The 16237-nt window shown below is 36.6% G+C and overlaps 1 protein-coding gene and 1 pseudogene across 1 annotated transcript; both read left to right on the forward strand.

Moving 5' to 3' along the window:
* The first annotated feature begins 3497 nt into the window (after positions 1–3497).
* Positions 3498–5236, forward strand: LOC149009225 (cytochrome P450 78A7 pseudogene; annotated as a pseudogene).
* Positions 5237–11840: 6604 nt separating this feature from the next.
* On the forward strand, positions 11841–13884 carry LOC149009226 (cytochrome P450 78A7-like). The gene is made up of 2 exons (XM_089163351.1): positions 11841–12939; positions 13030–13884. The coding sequence occupies exons 1-2, from the start codon at positions 11944–11946 to the stop codon at positions 13654–13656; spliced, it is 1623 nt and encodes a 540-aa protein (XP_089019477.1). The 5' UTR covers positions 11841–11943; the 3' UTR covers positions 13657–13884.
* The last annotated feature ends 2353 nt before the right edge of the window (positions 13885–16237 follow it).

Consider the following 16237-nt stretch of genomic DNA (forward strand, 5'->3'; position numbering starts at 1 on the left):
TTTTGACAAAGCGACTTGAATGAGAAGTTGATTATTATGATTCCAAATAGAGGCGGTGGAGATGTCGTGAAAACATATAAACAAGAAAGGAAAAGGAAGACCAACATCTTTATTAAGAAGTTTTACTAAATTCGTTTCAAATGAAAACTTTAAAATATAGTCTTTCTACTTTGATCTTTGGCTTCTTATCTTTCTTTAATTTCTTAAAACATATAATTTAATAAAATTGTGAATACACGATTTGTTCAACCTTACAAGCCAGCAAATGGGTCCAATTTCATTACTAAATCAACCAAGTTATCCAAAATCTGAGAATTAAATTTGAAATATTATATGTAGAATTAGAATTAATCAATTATCTTCAAAATGACAGATGTTTTTAAATTATTATTTTGGCCCCTCCCCTCAAATGCAATTGGATTTGTGAATACTTACCCCTTCTCCCCATCAAGAGAAATAGCATTTATAGATGACCACCTAAATATTTGTTGAGATTGAAATATTTAATAAGCTAACCAAAAGTATACATAATTTTGTATTGTGATTTATAAAATCATTTCATATGAGAGTTGAAAATTGGATATAGACTTTTAGAAAAGATTCAACACGTCATACAGACTCTTATATCTTTCTCACAAGAATTTTTAGGTCAAGTCACTCTTCAAAAACGCAACATTGAATTAAAACTAAAATTCTTAAAAAAAAAGAAGAAAGAAGTAAAGCAAGAAACTTCGAGAATGAATAATGGATCAACTTTTGTCTTATTCAAAGTATAAAAAAAAGGAAACACCGAAAGACGCCAAAAAACCAACAACGAAAAGCCCCCCGAAGCGAGAAGAGAGGACACAAAAACAAAACCACAACCAACGCGGGGAGACAAAAAAAAAAAAAAACAAAACCAAAAAGAAGAAGAGAAACAAGAAGAGGAGGAGAACCAAGGACCCCAAAAAAAAAGAAGTAGGGGGGGACCAGGGAGCACAACAAAAAAGAAGTAGGGAAGCAGGTAGTCGCGTTTTAGAAGGGCAAAGACAAACGGCACCCGAGGGGGGCGGTGGTGATCCTCGTCCAATAATAATTAATTCAGTTTCGATCTCTTTTTAAATGGTTAAAGATCTTTAGTTTGTAATAATGTATGTGTGTTCATAGGTTAAGCAATCAAAATTTATGAATTTTTTTTTGTCTAAGGTTCTCTTCGGACCAACTTACACGCACATTGATCTTTTATTTGTAATGATACACCCGTTTTCATGGGTTGCGGATTCTAAATTACTAGTATTTTTTTTAAAATTATTAATGCGTAATGATGAAAAAAAGTTATATAATTAAAAAGATGAGAAAATCATATACATGTGGATTTCCGTACATGCCAACCATTAGAATCTTTGACAACTCACGTGCATGTAGACAACGTACAATCAATCCGGATCATCAGGTATATGTTATTAATTGTATTGTTCATTATGAAAAAGCCTAACAGAAAAATACTCAACTCCAATTTCTTCGAAAACAGTAAGATTTTTAATTTGTTATAATGTACACGTGTTCATGGTTCAAGCACTGCAAAGCCTCAAATTTATTTGGAAGTGATAAGATAATTATTATGTAATAACGTAGATATATTTGGCACTCAGGCGCTCCAAACCAATGCACATTGATGAAATACAAAAATGCAAGTAATTATAAAGCTAACAAAATCATAATATGTGGATATGGTACATATATATTAGAATCCTTGATAATTGATGTGCGTGTATTTCAATGTATAATAAATTTGGATAACTCACTTACATAAGAGCAAGCAAACATAATCATTCAATGATATGCGTGTGGCCATTGGTCACCTGAGCGGAAGGAAAGAACTAACAAGAAAAATACTTAGGTACAATTTATTTGAAAACGGTAAGATCTTTGACATGCTATAATGTACACGTGGTCATGTTTCAATCACTATAAAGTCACAGTTTCTTTGGGAGTGAAAAAATATTTATTATGTAATAAAATATAGACATATTCATGGACCAAGCACTCTAAACCAATGCACAATGATGAAAACAAAAATTACTGGTAAATTATAAAGCCAACAAAGTCGTATACACATGGCTATGTATATTATCTATTGAAATCTTTGATAACTCAAGTGCGTGTATATCAATTTACGATAAATTTGGATCATTCACGTGCATCTTTAACTAAGAGCAAATATAAGAAGTCGACAAAATCATCTGGACATGTATTATAATATATTTTTTTTATTATTGAAAAGTAGAAAAAAGAAATCTATGCAACCTATGCCTTAAATTCATGAGTCTATCCTCCTCCTTTGCATGAAAAAAGGAGCGAGACAGCCATAAAGATTTCGCATGATAGATTCTAGCTCAATGCCTAAGCATGTTCTATACTGTATCCGTATTCACTTTTCTTTTTTCTTTTTTCTTTTTTCTTTTTTCTTTTTTGGTATGTTATCAATATTCATTGAATAGCTAGTCACATGAAAATAATGATAATCACTTTTAAATACAATCAAATTAACGTACATCTAAGAGTGAATCCTGTGATATTTTCATTTCTATATACCCCTTCTCTTCACGTGTGAAGCAATATTACATGCACTATTCCCCTGAAGGTGCGAATAATTCATAACTCATCTTTCAATGGAAAACGTTGATCTCTATAAAAGAAAGGATGCCGTCCCCATCCTCATTATGTACTATACTAAATCCCTAAAAAAAAAGGTCTTTTTTTGCCAAATTCTTTTTTCCGGAGTATTTGCATGGCAGTGAGTTTGAATCCACTCCTTGGATAAATCTATCAATAAATGTCCAATGAATATTTATGGGATTTAATTACATAGAATATTTTAATCTAGGGCTTAACCTAAATCTAATGGGTGACTTTAGATTAGAATATTTATATGTAATTGAATGCTATCACTCATTGCACGTTTATGCGAAGATTTATTTATTATTATTATTTTTTTTAATGAAAAGAGCCAAATTTGGGTAGTCTCCACTCTCCAACCCATCCATCTTCCTTCCTAACCCCTTCATTAAAGTATTTGCCTTTAAATCTTTAAAAATCTCAGATGCGTTACGCTCCCCGCCAAAATTTGCCAACCACCACCCCCTCGCTATCTCCTTTTCCACTTTTTCCCCCTTTTCTGGGTGTCTTTGTGAAAAGAAAGAAACCTTTTCGAGAATAGGAACCGTCGTTCCGTACCGTTCCCGTAAAAGAAGCCAGAAAAAATATTGCCTCATTTTCCCTCCCTCCCTCCCTCCCTCCCTCCCTTGCTTGCTTCTCCACGTGATTATGTGATGCAAGTCATGCAACCCTATTTTCATTACCACACGTGCCAACTTCTCATCTCCCGCTTACCTATTTAAACCCCTCTCCTTCTCTTCTTGCTCCACAATCTCTCTTGCTTTGCTCTCTTCGAAGTTCTACCAGCTTCGTAACTCATCACATCTCTCTCTCTCTCTCTCTCGCTTCCCAACTCAACAATGGAAAGTGTCAGTCCAATGGATTCATGGTGGGTGTTGTTCACGCTCCCAGCCATTCTCGGTTTCAGCAACTCTTTCGATCCCATTTTGCTGTGCATCTCAATCGTCCTAGCCATCTTTTTTCTGGCTCTGCTCACCTGGGCAGTCACTCCCGGCGGCCGTGCTTGGCGGCACGGCCGAGCCAGAATGGGTAAAACACCCATTACAGGTCCAAAGGGGCTTCCCGTTGTAGGAAGCTTATATCGTTTGAGCCGTGGCTTAGCCTACCGGACCCTAGCTTCTATGGCCTCAACATTTGGTGCTGGTGCTGGTGCTACCAAGTTGATGGCCTTTAGCCTAGGGTCTACTCCCGTTGTGGTTTCATCAGATCCACAGACAGCCAAGGAGATCCTCAGCTCACCTCACTTCGCTGACCGTCCCATAAAGCAATCCGCGAGATTGCTCTTGTTCAGTCGTGCCATTGGATTTGCTCCAAACGGTACTTACTGGAGACTTCTCAGGCGGATTGCTTCCTCACACCTCTTCGCACCTAAGCGCATCGCAGCACACGAAGCTGGGCGTCAGTTAGACTGCTCAGCCATGTTGCTTGCCATCTTGGACGATCAAACCAAACGTGGTGCTGTGGTGCTCAGAGATCACCTTCAAGCTGCTGCCCTTAATAACATCATGGGCAGCGTTTTTGGGAAGAGGTACCAAGTGGGGGGTCAGGAAAGCCAGGAGCTAAAGGACCTTCGTGAGATGGTTAAGGAAGGTTTTGACCTTCTTGGAGCCTTTAATTGGTCTGATTATCTCCCATGGCTTAGCTTCTTTTACGACCCTTTCCGCATCAAGCAACGCTGTGCAGCTCTCGTTCCTCGTGTCAGGAAATTCGTTCGTGGAATCATCCAAGAACATCACCTTCGTAGATCTGATCATCGGGTCTCGGACAATGCAGATTTCGTTGATGTCTTGCTCTCCCTTGAAGGCGAGGAAAAACTTGCAGAAGACGACATGATCGCCGTCTTATGGGTACGTCGTCCGTAATTTAAGAATTTTATTCATGCATTAATTTTCTAGACTAGTGTTTCATTTTCTCAATTCTTGCATTATTACATGCAGGAAATGATCTTCAGAGGAACGGACACAACAGCGCTTCTCACGGAATGGGTGATGGCAGAACTGGTGCTGAACCAGGAAGTTCAAGCCAAGCTTCGACGGGAGTTGGAGATGGTCGTGGGGGTTAATAAGAGTGTAAGAGATGCTGACGTGGCCAACCTTCCCTATCTCCAAGCCGTTATAAAAGAGACTCTTCGTATCCACCCACCGGGTCCACTCCTATCGTGGGCCCGGCTTTCCACATCAGACGTCCAGCTCAGCAACGGGATGGTGGTCCCGGCCCAAACAACTGCCATGGTCAACATGTGGTCGATCACCCACGATCCATCCATTTGGAAGGATCCCCTGATGTTCAGACCCGAAAGATTCATTGAGAAGGATATCGACATCAAGGGGACGGATCTCCGGCTAGCTCCATTCGGAGCGGGTCGACGGGTCTGTCCGGGTAAGAACCTCGGCATGGTGACAGTAAGCTTGTGGGTCGCCAAGCTGATCCAAAATTTTAATTGGATTTCTCAGCCAGAAAATCCTGTGGATCTCTCCGAGGTTCTGAAGCTGTCCTGCGAAATGGAACACAAACTGACTCTGTGGTGGCCATTCCCGCAAGGGATGATGATGTGCTTTGCCCTTCCTTCTTCATCTAGGGCTTTATCTTCCATCTCTTTTTTGGTAATATCTTTGTCTTCCTTTTCGATGGAACTTTGAAATAACTTGGACTGAAAGAATACAACGAGGATGATAAGAAGAGACAGCTTCTGCATGTATCTAAATCTATCATATAAAAATTAATTCAATAAAATATATAATTTTAAACCCATGCATCTTTGGATAAATTGTTTATAGCAATGTTAATTAATCGGGATAATTTCATGGGTGCATTTCCATTTGGATATATTACGTTACTCATTACATGGGGAATGGAATGGAATGGAATGGATACTGTGTTCATCGATTCATTACCAGCCGGGTCAATATTTTGGGCCTTGGACTCTACAAGGCCCAAAAGCTTATTGCAGTCTTTCTGAGGTAAATCTCGGTTGGCCAAGGTCTGTCAAGCCTGATCCAACTTGTGTCCCCCAAAGCCTAGGGTAAGGGTGTCAGTTGTGTGACCAAACTGAAGCAGTACCCTATAAGGGCCGAACCGTACCAAACCGAGGCTTATTGAATGGGGTACAGACTAAGGGTAAAACAACTGCTTGATTTAGGGCTGGTTTGGTCCAACTTTTTAGTAGTTTGCTTACCCAAACTGATGGATCGACCCCTACCTATGTCAAACCGTCATATTTCGTTATAGTTACCTAAGGTTTGTTGCGTCAAATGATTGTTTTTATGTTTCAACATTGATATGTTAGGTTCTCGTCTTTAATGAATTCTAAGTTTATTGCACGGTTTATAGATGTTAAAGAAGTTAAAAGTGATTTACTTGTTTGGACCTTAAAGTTCAAGAGGCAAGATCCAATATTCATATAATTTTTAATTTAAAACTGTCTATAATGGTTGATAAGAGTCTTGAAACCGATCCAACTCGAATCCAAATTGTTAGTCAAATTCAACTCAAACTGTACCAAAGTGAAATCGGATTGAAATTACAATTTTACTAATGATCCATGTATAGAGCTTAGTGCTTTCAGCTCAAAACCATTAAACCCAAATCAAAATCGCATTAGACAAAAACCGAATGAAAACTATAACTTTGCTAATGGGTTGTGTTTAGAGTCGGTACTTAATTTCATCCTTAAACTGTTAAACCTAAACCGAAATCATCCCAAACCGAACCATTGACACCCCTGACCTAAGGTAACTCTGTAGTTTCCATTAAAGGTATGGAAGACCACTACATCATAACAGATCGACCTAGTACTAAGAAATCATTATGATAGCTCATTAATAATAATCTGCAACGTACGTATCTAATGTTATTATATCCAAGTCAAGTTTAATTTTATTTTCTTTGATCGATGGGACTCTCTTATTTTAATAACTTATATACCATATCTCCAACAAATCTAGTTTAAGTTCACAACTATCTAATCGAGATTTGATGTAAATGGGGTCAGCGTTCCAACATATTTGTAACCTGACGAAAGTGCCTATCAGGTTCCTTTTAAGGAGTTTGATGATATCACCCATTACGTAAGATCAATTACCTGATAATTAAGAATGATATATCCAACTACTAATCCAATCGGAAATGAGGAAGATATGTCTGTTCATTTAAAAGAAAATTGTGACTTGTTGAAACGATCGAAGATCACATAATATTGTAAGAGCTTCTGCAACTCGATCCATTTGTAACCAACAGACATTGAATATAATAAGAAAAGAAATGTATACTCCTAGATAGAATAAGTAGTATTATAATTACAAGAAATCTTTCACTACTTATATTTTAATTCTGCACTAATAATAGAGTAGCATTTGGTTTGTTCCCTTAATCTTTGCTTTATGATTTGATATATGTTTGAATTATTTGGGGCCAAATTATAGTGTGAAAAATTCATATACGGTTCGTACAATCTCAACTAATCCATACAAACACATGATCAACAAGCAAACGCAAGCACATATATACATTGGCAACTATAGTCACCCATGACCTCACCAACTTTTCTTGTTTCAACATAAGGAACCACCATTTGGGATCTTTTGTATCTGGATTAGCCAGGTCTTTAACTAGATAAAGGAGAACAGTTAAAATCTTGACTAGATTAGAAGATTATTAGGAGGATTTTAACCTATCTCTTTGTCAGCTGGAGTGGTGTTCAACACTCTTGAAGGTTTGAAGGTTGCACCAAAAGCATTTCGAAAGCCATTGGTGCACAAATTAAGGAAAGTGCAGGCTGGATAGGATAACCTTATTAACCTATTTTTTTTAAATAAAAAATAGAATAATCTTGTTTAGAATTTGCTTGGATATGGTTGAATAAAGAATCAGTCAAGTTTTCAAGAATAAAGACATGAAGCATCATCAGCTCAAACAAACCATGGACAACTTTTGAATATTCATTTTTATGAACTGAAATTATTAAATATATTCGATTACAATGAGTTCTTTGGCTTTCATCGTGTATAGATTACGCAGTTGAATCTGACCATTTGGATGTTACTTTAGCTGGTTATATCAGAACTTAAAAGTGGCTCGCTTGTGTGAAGTCTTGATCTTCAAGGATCGCTGGTGTTCAGGAAGCTAAAAAGTTGATGATTGACTAGTTAAATAAATGATGTCCAGTTCCATCCAATTGGTACAAATTGGCATAATAACATTATTCAAACCCAACCTAAGTTTTCTCAATTGATCCAATAGATCTACATCAAATATGAAACTGAATATGGAATGGACAAAACCATTGAATTTTGTTTGCGAATTGTGTTCTTATTCTTTTTCAATTTAACTGGTGTTTAAAAAATATGTTCTTATTCTTGATGTTAATCAAATTTTGTATCTTGAATTGAACTAAATACTTGAAACCAACCAATATAATGGACAATGTTCTACATTATATTGAGTATCTTTCGTGTGACATGAAGGAACAAATTCGAATAGTATCTAATACTTTGATGGTGTCATAACTTTCAACATTGTAATACCAATCTAATTTTCATTTCAATTGAAAAAGACCTAACATTGGATGTTTAAGGGTGAAAATTATGTTCTCCTCTATATGTTTCTAGATCAATTTAGCTATAGATTCTTGCCAACATCTTTTCTTTTTAAAACGTATGTTTGAGAATGAAAACTTTATTCTATTTTACATGTTTCGCGATTTAGTTTAGATCCTTCTCATAATATTCTATATATTTTTTTATAAAGATTTCTCTAACATTCCTCATAATTCCAATCATATTTTGACAAAGCAACTTGAATGCGAACTTGATTATTATAATTTCAAATAGAAGCGGTGGATACGTCACAAAAATATCTAAACAAAGTAAGGGAAGACCAACATGTTAATTGAGAAGTTTGACTAAATTTGTCTTAAATGAAAACTTAAAATGTATTTATTTTTGTTTGTACTTTGATCTTTGGCATCTTGTATTTCTTTAATTTCTTGAACATATAATTTTATGAAAATGTATACTATTTTTTCAACCCTGCAAGCAAGAAAACGTGTCCAATTCCATGATACTACATACTTGATCAATTATCAAAAATATGAGAACTAAATCTGAAACATATGTAAAATTGAAATTAATAAATTATAAGTATCTTCAACTTGTCAGTATGTTTTTAAATTATTACTTTAGCCCCTCAAATGCTATTGGGTTTGAGAATACTTACCCCCTCTCCCTACCAAGAGCAATAGCATCTATAAAAAAATTACATTATAATCATTAATCCATAGAAGACCACCCTAAATATTTGTGGAGAATGAAATATTTAATAAGATAAGCAAAAATATGCATAATTTTATATAAATATTTATAAAATTATTTTAAAAGAAAATTAGAAATTGAATATAGATTTTCAGAAAAGATTCAACATGACTTAAAGACTCTTATATTCTTCTCTCAAGAATTTTTAAGTCAAGTCGTTCTTTGAAACTGCAACATTGAATGAAAGCAAGAATTTACTATTTAAAAAATTTAAACAAGAAACTTCTACAATAAATAAAGGATTAACTTTTGTCTTATTCAAAGTATAAAAATAATAGTTCATTTTATATATATGGTTGGAAATTTTTGTAGGCTTTTGTGTTTAATTTTTTATTTTAGGCCATCGTGGATAAAAATTTATGTATATTCTTATTGATTGAGATTATACTTACATTGGTCAAGTACACCAAACTTATGTAGAATGATGAATCTACAAGTATTTAGAAAGTTACAAAATCACAAGCAAGACAATGCACATAATGTTATAGTTAGAATCTTAACGAGAAGCAAGCATAACCATTCAATAATATGAATGCAACCATCTGACATTAGAGTAGAAGGAAAGAGATTTTATATACAGGGATGAATAGATTTTTGATTTAAAGAAAATGAAAAAAGAGACTCAGTTTCAGTCTCTTCTGCAATGGTACAATCTTTAGTTTGTAATAATGTTTGTGCGTTCATAGGTTAAGCACCCAAAAGTTCCAATTTTTTCTAAAGTAGCAAGTTCTTCAGTTTGTAATAATATACCTATTTCCATAAGTTAATCTTTGATAATTCTCGAGCGTTTACATCAATGTAAAATAAATTTGGATAACTCATGTGCATAACTATAAATGATTATAATTATTCAATGATGTGTGTGTGGCCATTGGTCACCAAAACAGATGGAAAGTTGTTGTATTTGTCGTTATGAAAGAACTTACAAGAAAAATACTCAGCTCCAATTTATTTGAAACATTGATGTTTTTATTTTGTTATAATGTACACGTGTTCATGGTTCAAGCACTCTAAACCCCCAATTTCTTCATAAGTAATAAAGTATACAATAACGTCCATATTCACGGGCCAACCGCTCCGAACCAATGCACAATGGTGAAAACAAAAATGCAAGTAATTATAAGTTGATAAAATCATATACACGTGGATATGCACAACCTATTTGAATCTTTGTTGATAACTCACCTGTGTATATATAAATGCATAATAAATTTGGATAACTCACGTGCGTAATTGAAAGTGAACATAATCATTCAATAATATGCATGAATATGGCCTTTGGTCGCTAGAGTGGAAGGAAATAACTAACGAGAAAAATGCTCTGGTTGAATTTGTTTGAAAATAGTAAGATCTTAAATATGATATAACGAACAGGTGGCCATGGTTCAAGCACGACTGTAAAGCCGTAGTTTCTTTAGAAGTGATAAGATATTTATTATGTAATAATGTACAGATGTTCATGGGCCAAGCACTCTGAACCAATGCACAATGATGAAAAACAAAAGTGTTAGGTAATTATAAAGCCGACAAAATCATATACACGTGGCTATGTATATATTATCTGTTAGAATCTTTGATAACTCAAGTGCGTATGTATATATCGATGTAGAGTAAGTTTGGATCATTCAAGTGCATGTTTATCTAAAAGCGAATAATAAGTCGACAAAAGCATTTGGAGATGTATCTATCTTCTCGTACAATATGTAATTGTGTGCTTGCTAGTGTATATTTTCTCGTAAGAAGGTGAAATTTATGATCATAGTCATGGCTTGTAATGTAACTGTATTTACCCCCTTTTTTTTAAAATTTTTTTTTCTATTTTTGAAGATATATTATCAATATTTATTGAATCATTAAGTCTCATGAAAAGAATGAAAGTCACTTTTACAGACCATGAAATTAATGTAGAAGTGAGCGAATCCTGTGATATTTTTGTTTTCACACTTACCCCTCCCTCCTCGATCTGCATGTTGAGATTCATAACTCATGTAGAGACACTTCTATCCCTGAAAATACTGATCGATTCAAAAATTTTGCCGATGGATGTAGGTAGTCCTTATTATGTACTAGATTCTTAAAAGAAGCAGCAATTTTTTATACCGTATATTAATAACATTGTAATATTTCATTCATTTTTTTTTATTAAAAAAATAATAATAAAAGGTTTTTCTTCGGCAAATTCATTCTCTGGAAGAAAGAAAAGAAAAAGTAGTTTCTTCTACGGTATTGAAATTCCGTAGTTTTTGCATGGCAATGGGTTTGGAAACTTTGGATCCTCATTATTATCCGCGTTTCTTCCACTCTATTTTCCTAAACCCCCCCAAAGATGGGATTTTTTTTTGCTTTCACTTTTACCTTTATTTCAGATGAATAACGCCCCCACCCCTCCTCTCTCTCTCTCTCTCTCTCGCTCTGACTGTGAGAAAAAACGTTTTTTTGTTTTTTTTTGTTTTGGAATAGCAAGCAGCGTTCCCTAACTGTAACGGCTCAACCCATAACGTTACATGGTTCCGGTATTTCGTCCCCGTCTTTCGGCCTTGGCAATAAAAGAAGCCAGAAAAAAATGACATTTATTCATTGCCAGGAATCGTGACTATTCTCATGGTTATTGCCTCGTCTTCCCTGCTCTGCCTCTGCTCTGCTCTGCTCTGCTCCTCCACGTGATTACGTGACGCAACCGCCTAAATATTTCCACGAGAAATTTCTTTCTAAATTCCATGAACCCTGTTTCTAATTATCACACGTGCCAACCTCTCATCTGCTCCTCTTACCCTATTTTCTATTTAAACCCCTTCTCCTTCTCTCCTTGCTCCACACACCAACCATCATCATCGATCGAATTCTCTCTTGCTCTCATAACTCATCATCGCTAGCTCTACTCTCTCGCTTTCCTGCTCTCTCTCTTTCTTGCCCTCCCCCTTCTCTTTACTCTCTCTCTCTGATTTACATACACTAGTGATCACCTCCCAACTCAACAATGGAAAGTGTCAGCCCAATCGATTCATGGTGGGTGTTAACCCTTCCGGCAATTTTCGGTTTCAGTGACACTTTTAATCCCTTTGTGCTGTTCTCGGTATTCTTAGCTTTCGTTTCTATTGCTCTGCTCACCTGGGCAGTCACACCCGGCGGCCGTGCTTGGCGGCACGGCCGAACGAGAATGGGTAAAACACCCATTACAGGTCCAAAGGGGCTTCCCGTTGTAGGAAGCTTATATCGTTTGAGCCGTGGCTTAGCCCACAGGACCCTGGCTTCTATGGCCTCAACATTTGGTGCTGGTGCTGGTGCTACCAAGTTGATGGCCTTTAGCCTTGGGTCTACTCCCGTTGTTGTTTCATCAGATCCACAGACGGCCAAGGAGATCCTCAGCTCACCTCACTTCGCTGACCGTCCCATAAAACAATCCGCGAGATTGCTCTTGTTCAGTCGTGCCATTGGATTTGCTCCAAACGGTACTTACTGGAGACTTCTCAGGCGGATTGCTTCCTCGCATCTCTTCGCACCTAAGCGCATCGCAGCACACGAAGCTGGGCGTCAGTTGGACTGCGCAGCCATGTTGCTCGCCATCGTGAACGAACAGACCCAACGTGGCGCTGTGGTGCTCAGAAACCACCTTCAAACTGCTGCCCTTAATAACATCATGGGCAGCGTTTTTGGGAAGAGATACCAAGTGGGTCAGGAAACCCAGGAGTTGATAAACCTTCGCGAGATGGTAAAGGAAGGTTTTGATCTTCTTGGAGCGTTTAATTGGTCTGATTTTCTCCCGTGGCTCAGTTTCTTCTACGACCCTTTCTGCATCAAGCAACGCTGCGCTGCTCTAGTTCCTAAAGTCAGAAAATTCGTTCGTGCGATCATCGAAGAACATAGTCTTCGTGGGTCTGATCGGCTCTCCGATAATGCTGATTTCGTTGATGTTCTTCTCTCCCTCGACGGCGAAGAGAAACTTGCAGAAGACGACATGATCGCTGTCTTATGGGTACGTTCGCTCGCAATTTGATCTATCTATTCATGCATGGTTGTCTAGACTAGTATTTCATTTTCTCAATTCTTGCATTGTTACATGCAGGAAATGATCTTCAGAGGAACAGACACAACGGCGCTTCTGACAGAATGGGTGATGGCAGAATTGGTGCTGAACCAGCAAGTTCAAGCCAAGCTTCGAATGGAGTTAGACATGGTCGTGGGGGTTAGGAGTGTAAGAGATGCTGACGTGGCCAACCTTCCCTATCTGCAAGCGGTTATAAAAGAGACGCTTCGTATCCACCCACCGGGTCCACTCCTATCGTGGGCCCGGCTGGCCACATCGGACGTACAGCTCAGCAATGGAATGGTTGTCCCAGCGCAAACGACTGCTATGGTCAATATGTGGTCAATAACCCATGACCCGAGTCTGTGGGAGGATCCGCACACCTACATACCAGAAAGATTCATGGAGCATGATATAGATATCAAAGGGACGGATCTACGGCTTGCTCCATTTGGAGCGGGTCGGCGGGTATGCCCAGGAAAGAACCTAGGTTTAGTGACGGTGAGCTTGTGGGTTGCCAAGCTGATCCACAATTTTAAGTGGGTTTCGGATCCGCAAAACCCAATTGATCTCACTGAGATTCTGAAGCTCTCATGTGAAATGAAGAGCAAGCTAACTGTCGTAGCTGTTCCGAGAAACGATGTGCTTTGTTCTTCGCTTAACTAGGGCTTTCGCAAGTGTTTCATCCAATCATGCTCTTCTCAACAAGTGTTTCTATCATCTCTTTCTGTTCTTCTGAATCTGTCTCAAGTGTAATCTCTAAATGGAAATGTTTAGGTTGCTTCCATAGGGCTGCTGCAGGTATTACTGGGTTTGTAGTTTTCTTTTCTTGTTCAAATGGGTTTATGCAATAAAGATGTAAAAGGGTCTCTGGTTTGTTAATGAAAAACTTTTATTTGGACTGATTAAATGTCTTCAGAACAGCATTAATGGCCATGAGACCATGCAGCCATGGTTCATGTAGTGTTTTGTTTATTAGCAAATAATAAATTTCTGATATAGCAATACTAACACTAAGTCCATATATCGACTCCTCAAAGGAGACAGGATGACTCAATTCCAGGTCTTCATCTTCAACAATTAGAATTCCCTGTTAGTTTGGATAGATAGGTTGCATCATCAAATCCATCTCCTTCAGTTGTTCTTGGTTTATTTGAAGACTCTGACCAAGAATGTTATCGACTTTTCAATATTTCAAATAGAAATTTTGACCTTGTCAATATATTATTGTATGTATTCAACCTTCAAACATTGGAACTCAAGAATCTAAATAAAGAATTAAAACATGTTCCTTTGGTCATGGAGTTTCACGGACAGATTTGTCTTGTCTCCTTAATTTCGTTACTTCATTAGAAAACTATTTGATGAGAGACTCTAACACTCCTTCCTATTCTTTTTTCTCACGAATACTTGATGCACCTACACTATTACATCATCTTTTTATCCATATCACCATTTTTAATTTCGACCAACCGCGTAAAAATTCATCTCTTGATATCATCGTCCAATCTTGAAATCTTCATAACTTCTTCATAAAGTTTACCTTTTATAGAGACATAAACTACTGCAGTTTCATTCCAATTGTAGAATGAATGATTACACAATCAAGTAATTAATTTGATTTTCAAAACTATGCATTAGATATTGCATTTTTCATATGTTATGGTGATGAAATTAGAAGTCTTTATGAAATGGGAACTTTACATAAGTGGATGGAATGCGAGAAGTGGGGATATCGTATTTTGACGCTAATCTTAATGCTAATTTTGCAAGATGTTGACATCTACCTGTGTGTATTCTGCCAATTGTTCTCAAAATATTATACTATACATTCCTTACACATGCCTTGCTCTTTGACGTTCAATCAAAATTACCTAAAATGGTAATTGAGCTCAACAAAACTATCCATGAAGATATTCATCTAGAAAAGAGAACACTATTTGTGATATTAATACTTCATCATCTTCTTTTATGTCACCATTATAGATAACTGCTAACCGCGTAAAAATTTATCTATTGAAAATTTATCTTCTGATTTTGAAATGTTCATAACTTATTTATGAAGTTTACCTTTTATAGAGACTTTACTTACTATAGTGTCATTCCAATTGTAGAATGAATGATCATACAATCAAACAATCAAGTAATTAATTCGGCTAAAGTTTTCGGTACTACGAATTAGATATGTATTTTTCATATAGGACAGTGATGACGTTTCTTTTAGAACAACACCTCAACCTAAGTTGGGGGTTGGAGGTGAATATCATTTGAAACTTTATGTACAAGTTTGATCTTAATCATTGGAATGCATTTTTGAGTTCACATTTGAGTTCAAATTTCTGAGGTGTGGGTTAAGGCTAGACCAGGATTGAGTGCTTGACTAGTGTATATATTAACCCTACCTTATAAGATGATTAAACAATCAATTGGCTAAAATTTCCAAGACTATGCATTTTTCATATATTATGCTAGGGGATGACACCAGAAGTTTCTTTTGGAATTTGTAGTTTTATATAAACGAGTGTATAAGGGAAGAGGAGGACATTGTGTTGATGAAACTTGGTGTTCAAGTTTGATGTTAATCGTTGAAACTCATTTTGAATCCAAAATCGGGGTTGATCAACATTGAGTGTTTGACTAGTATTGACCCTACTGGTCTCCCGTACATTATAAGTTGATTTTGGTAAAAAAAAAAAATGGATAAGAGAATTAGATTATTCATTAGTATATCGTTCTGACTTGGTAGCTGCAAGCAGCAAAGATAAGTTCTCGACGATCCTTAATTTGCTGACCACCTGCTGGTTCCTTTCGTCGTTCACGCAAGTAGTTATGTAGAGAGAGAGAGAGAGAGATTTAAATTCATGTCTTGTCTTCTGAGTCTTCTTCATGGAGTTGATGGTTCAGCATCATCTATCTATCAGTGCAGTAAATAGGATATGGCTGATCTGCTCTCTCTGTCTAGGATTGATCCATTGTACGTGTTTGACATGGATGGGTTGGCAAGTCTTCATGGCTTCTGGCAAGTGGCAACCTCATAAACGAAGAAGATTTTGCAGAGACTGGGAAGGCAGCATCAAAGGATGACCCATCGCTTTCCATGAATAATAGGAACTCGTGATCAACCAAAGATTTTGCAGAGACTCTGTTGATTTTAATATTAATGAGTAATTTTTTATTGTGAGAGAAATTATTGGGTATTAATGAAAATTATTGGGTATTAATGAATACCAAGTAAATGGTTCTTTGT

Source organism: Hakea prostrata, chromosome 7, assembly GCF_041222555.1.
Source record: "Hakea prostrata isolate BN-2017 chromosome 7, UWA_Hpros_2, whole genome shotgun sequence".
Classification (NCBI taxonomy): Eukaryota; Viridiplantae; Streptophyta; class Magnoliopsida; order Proteales; family Proteaceae; genus Hakea; species Hakea prostrata.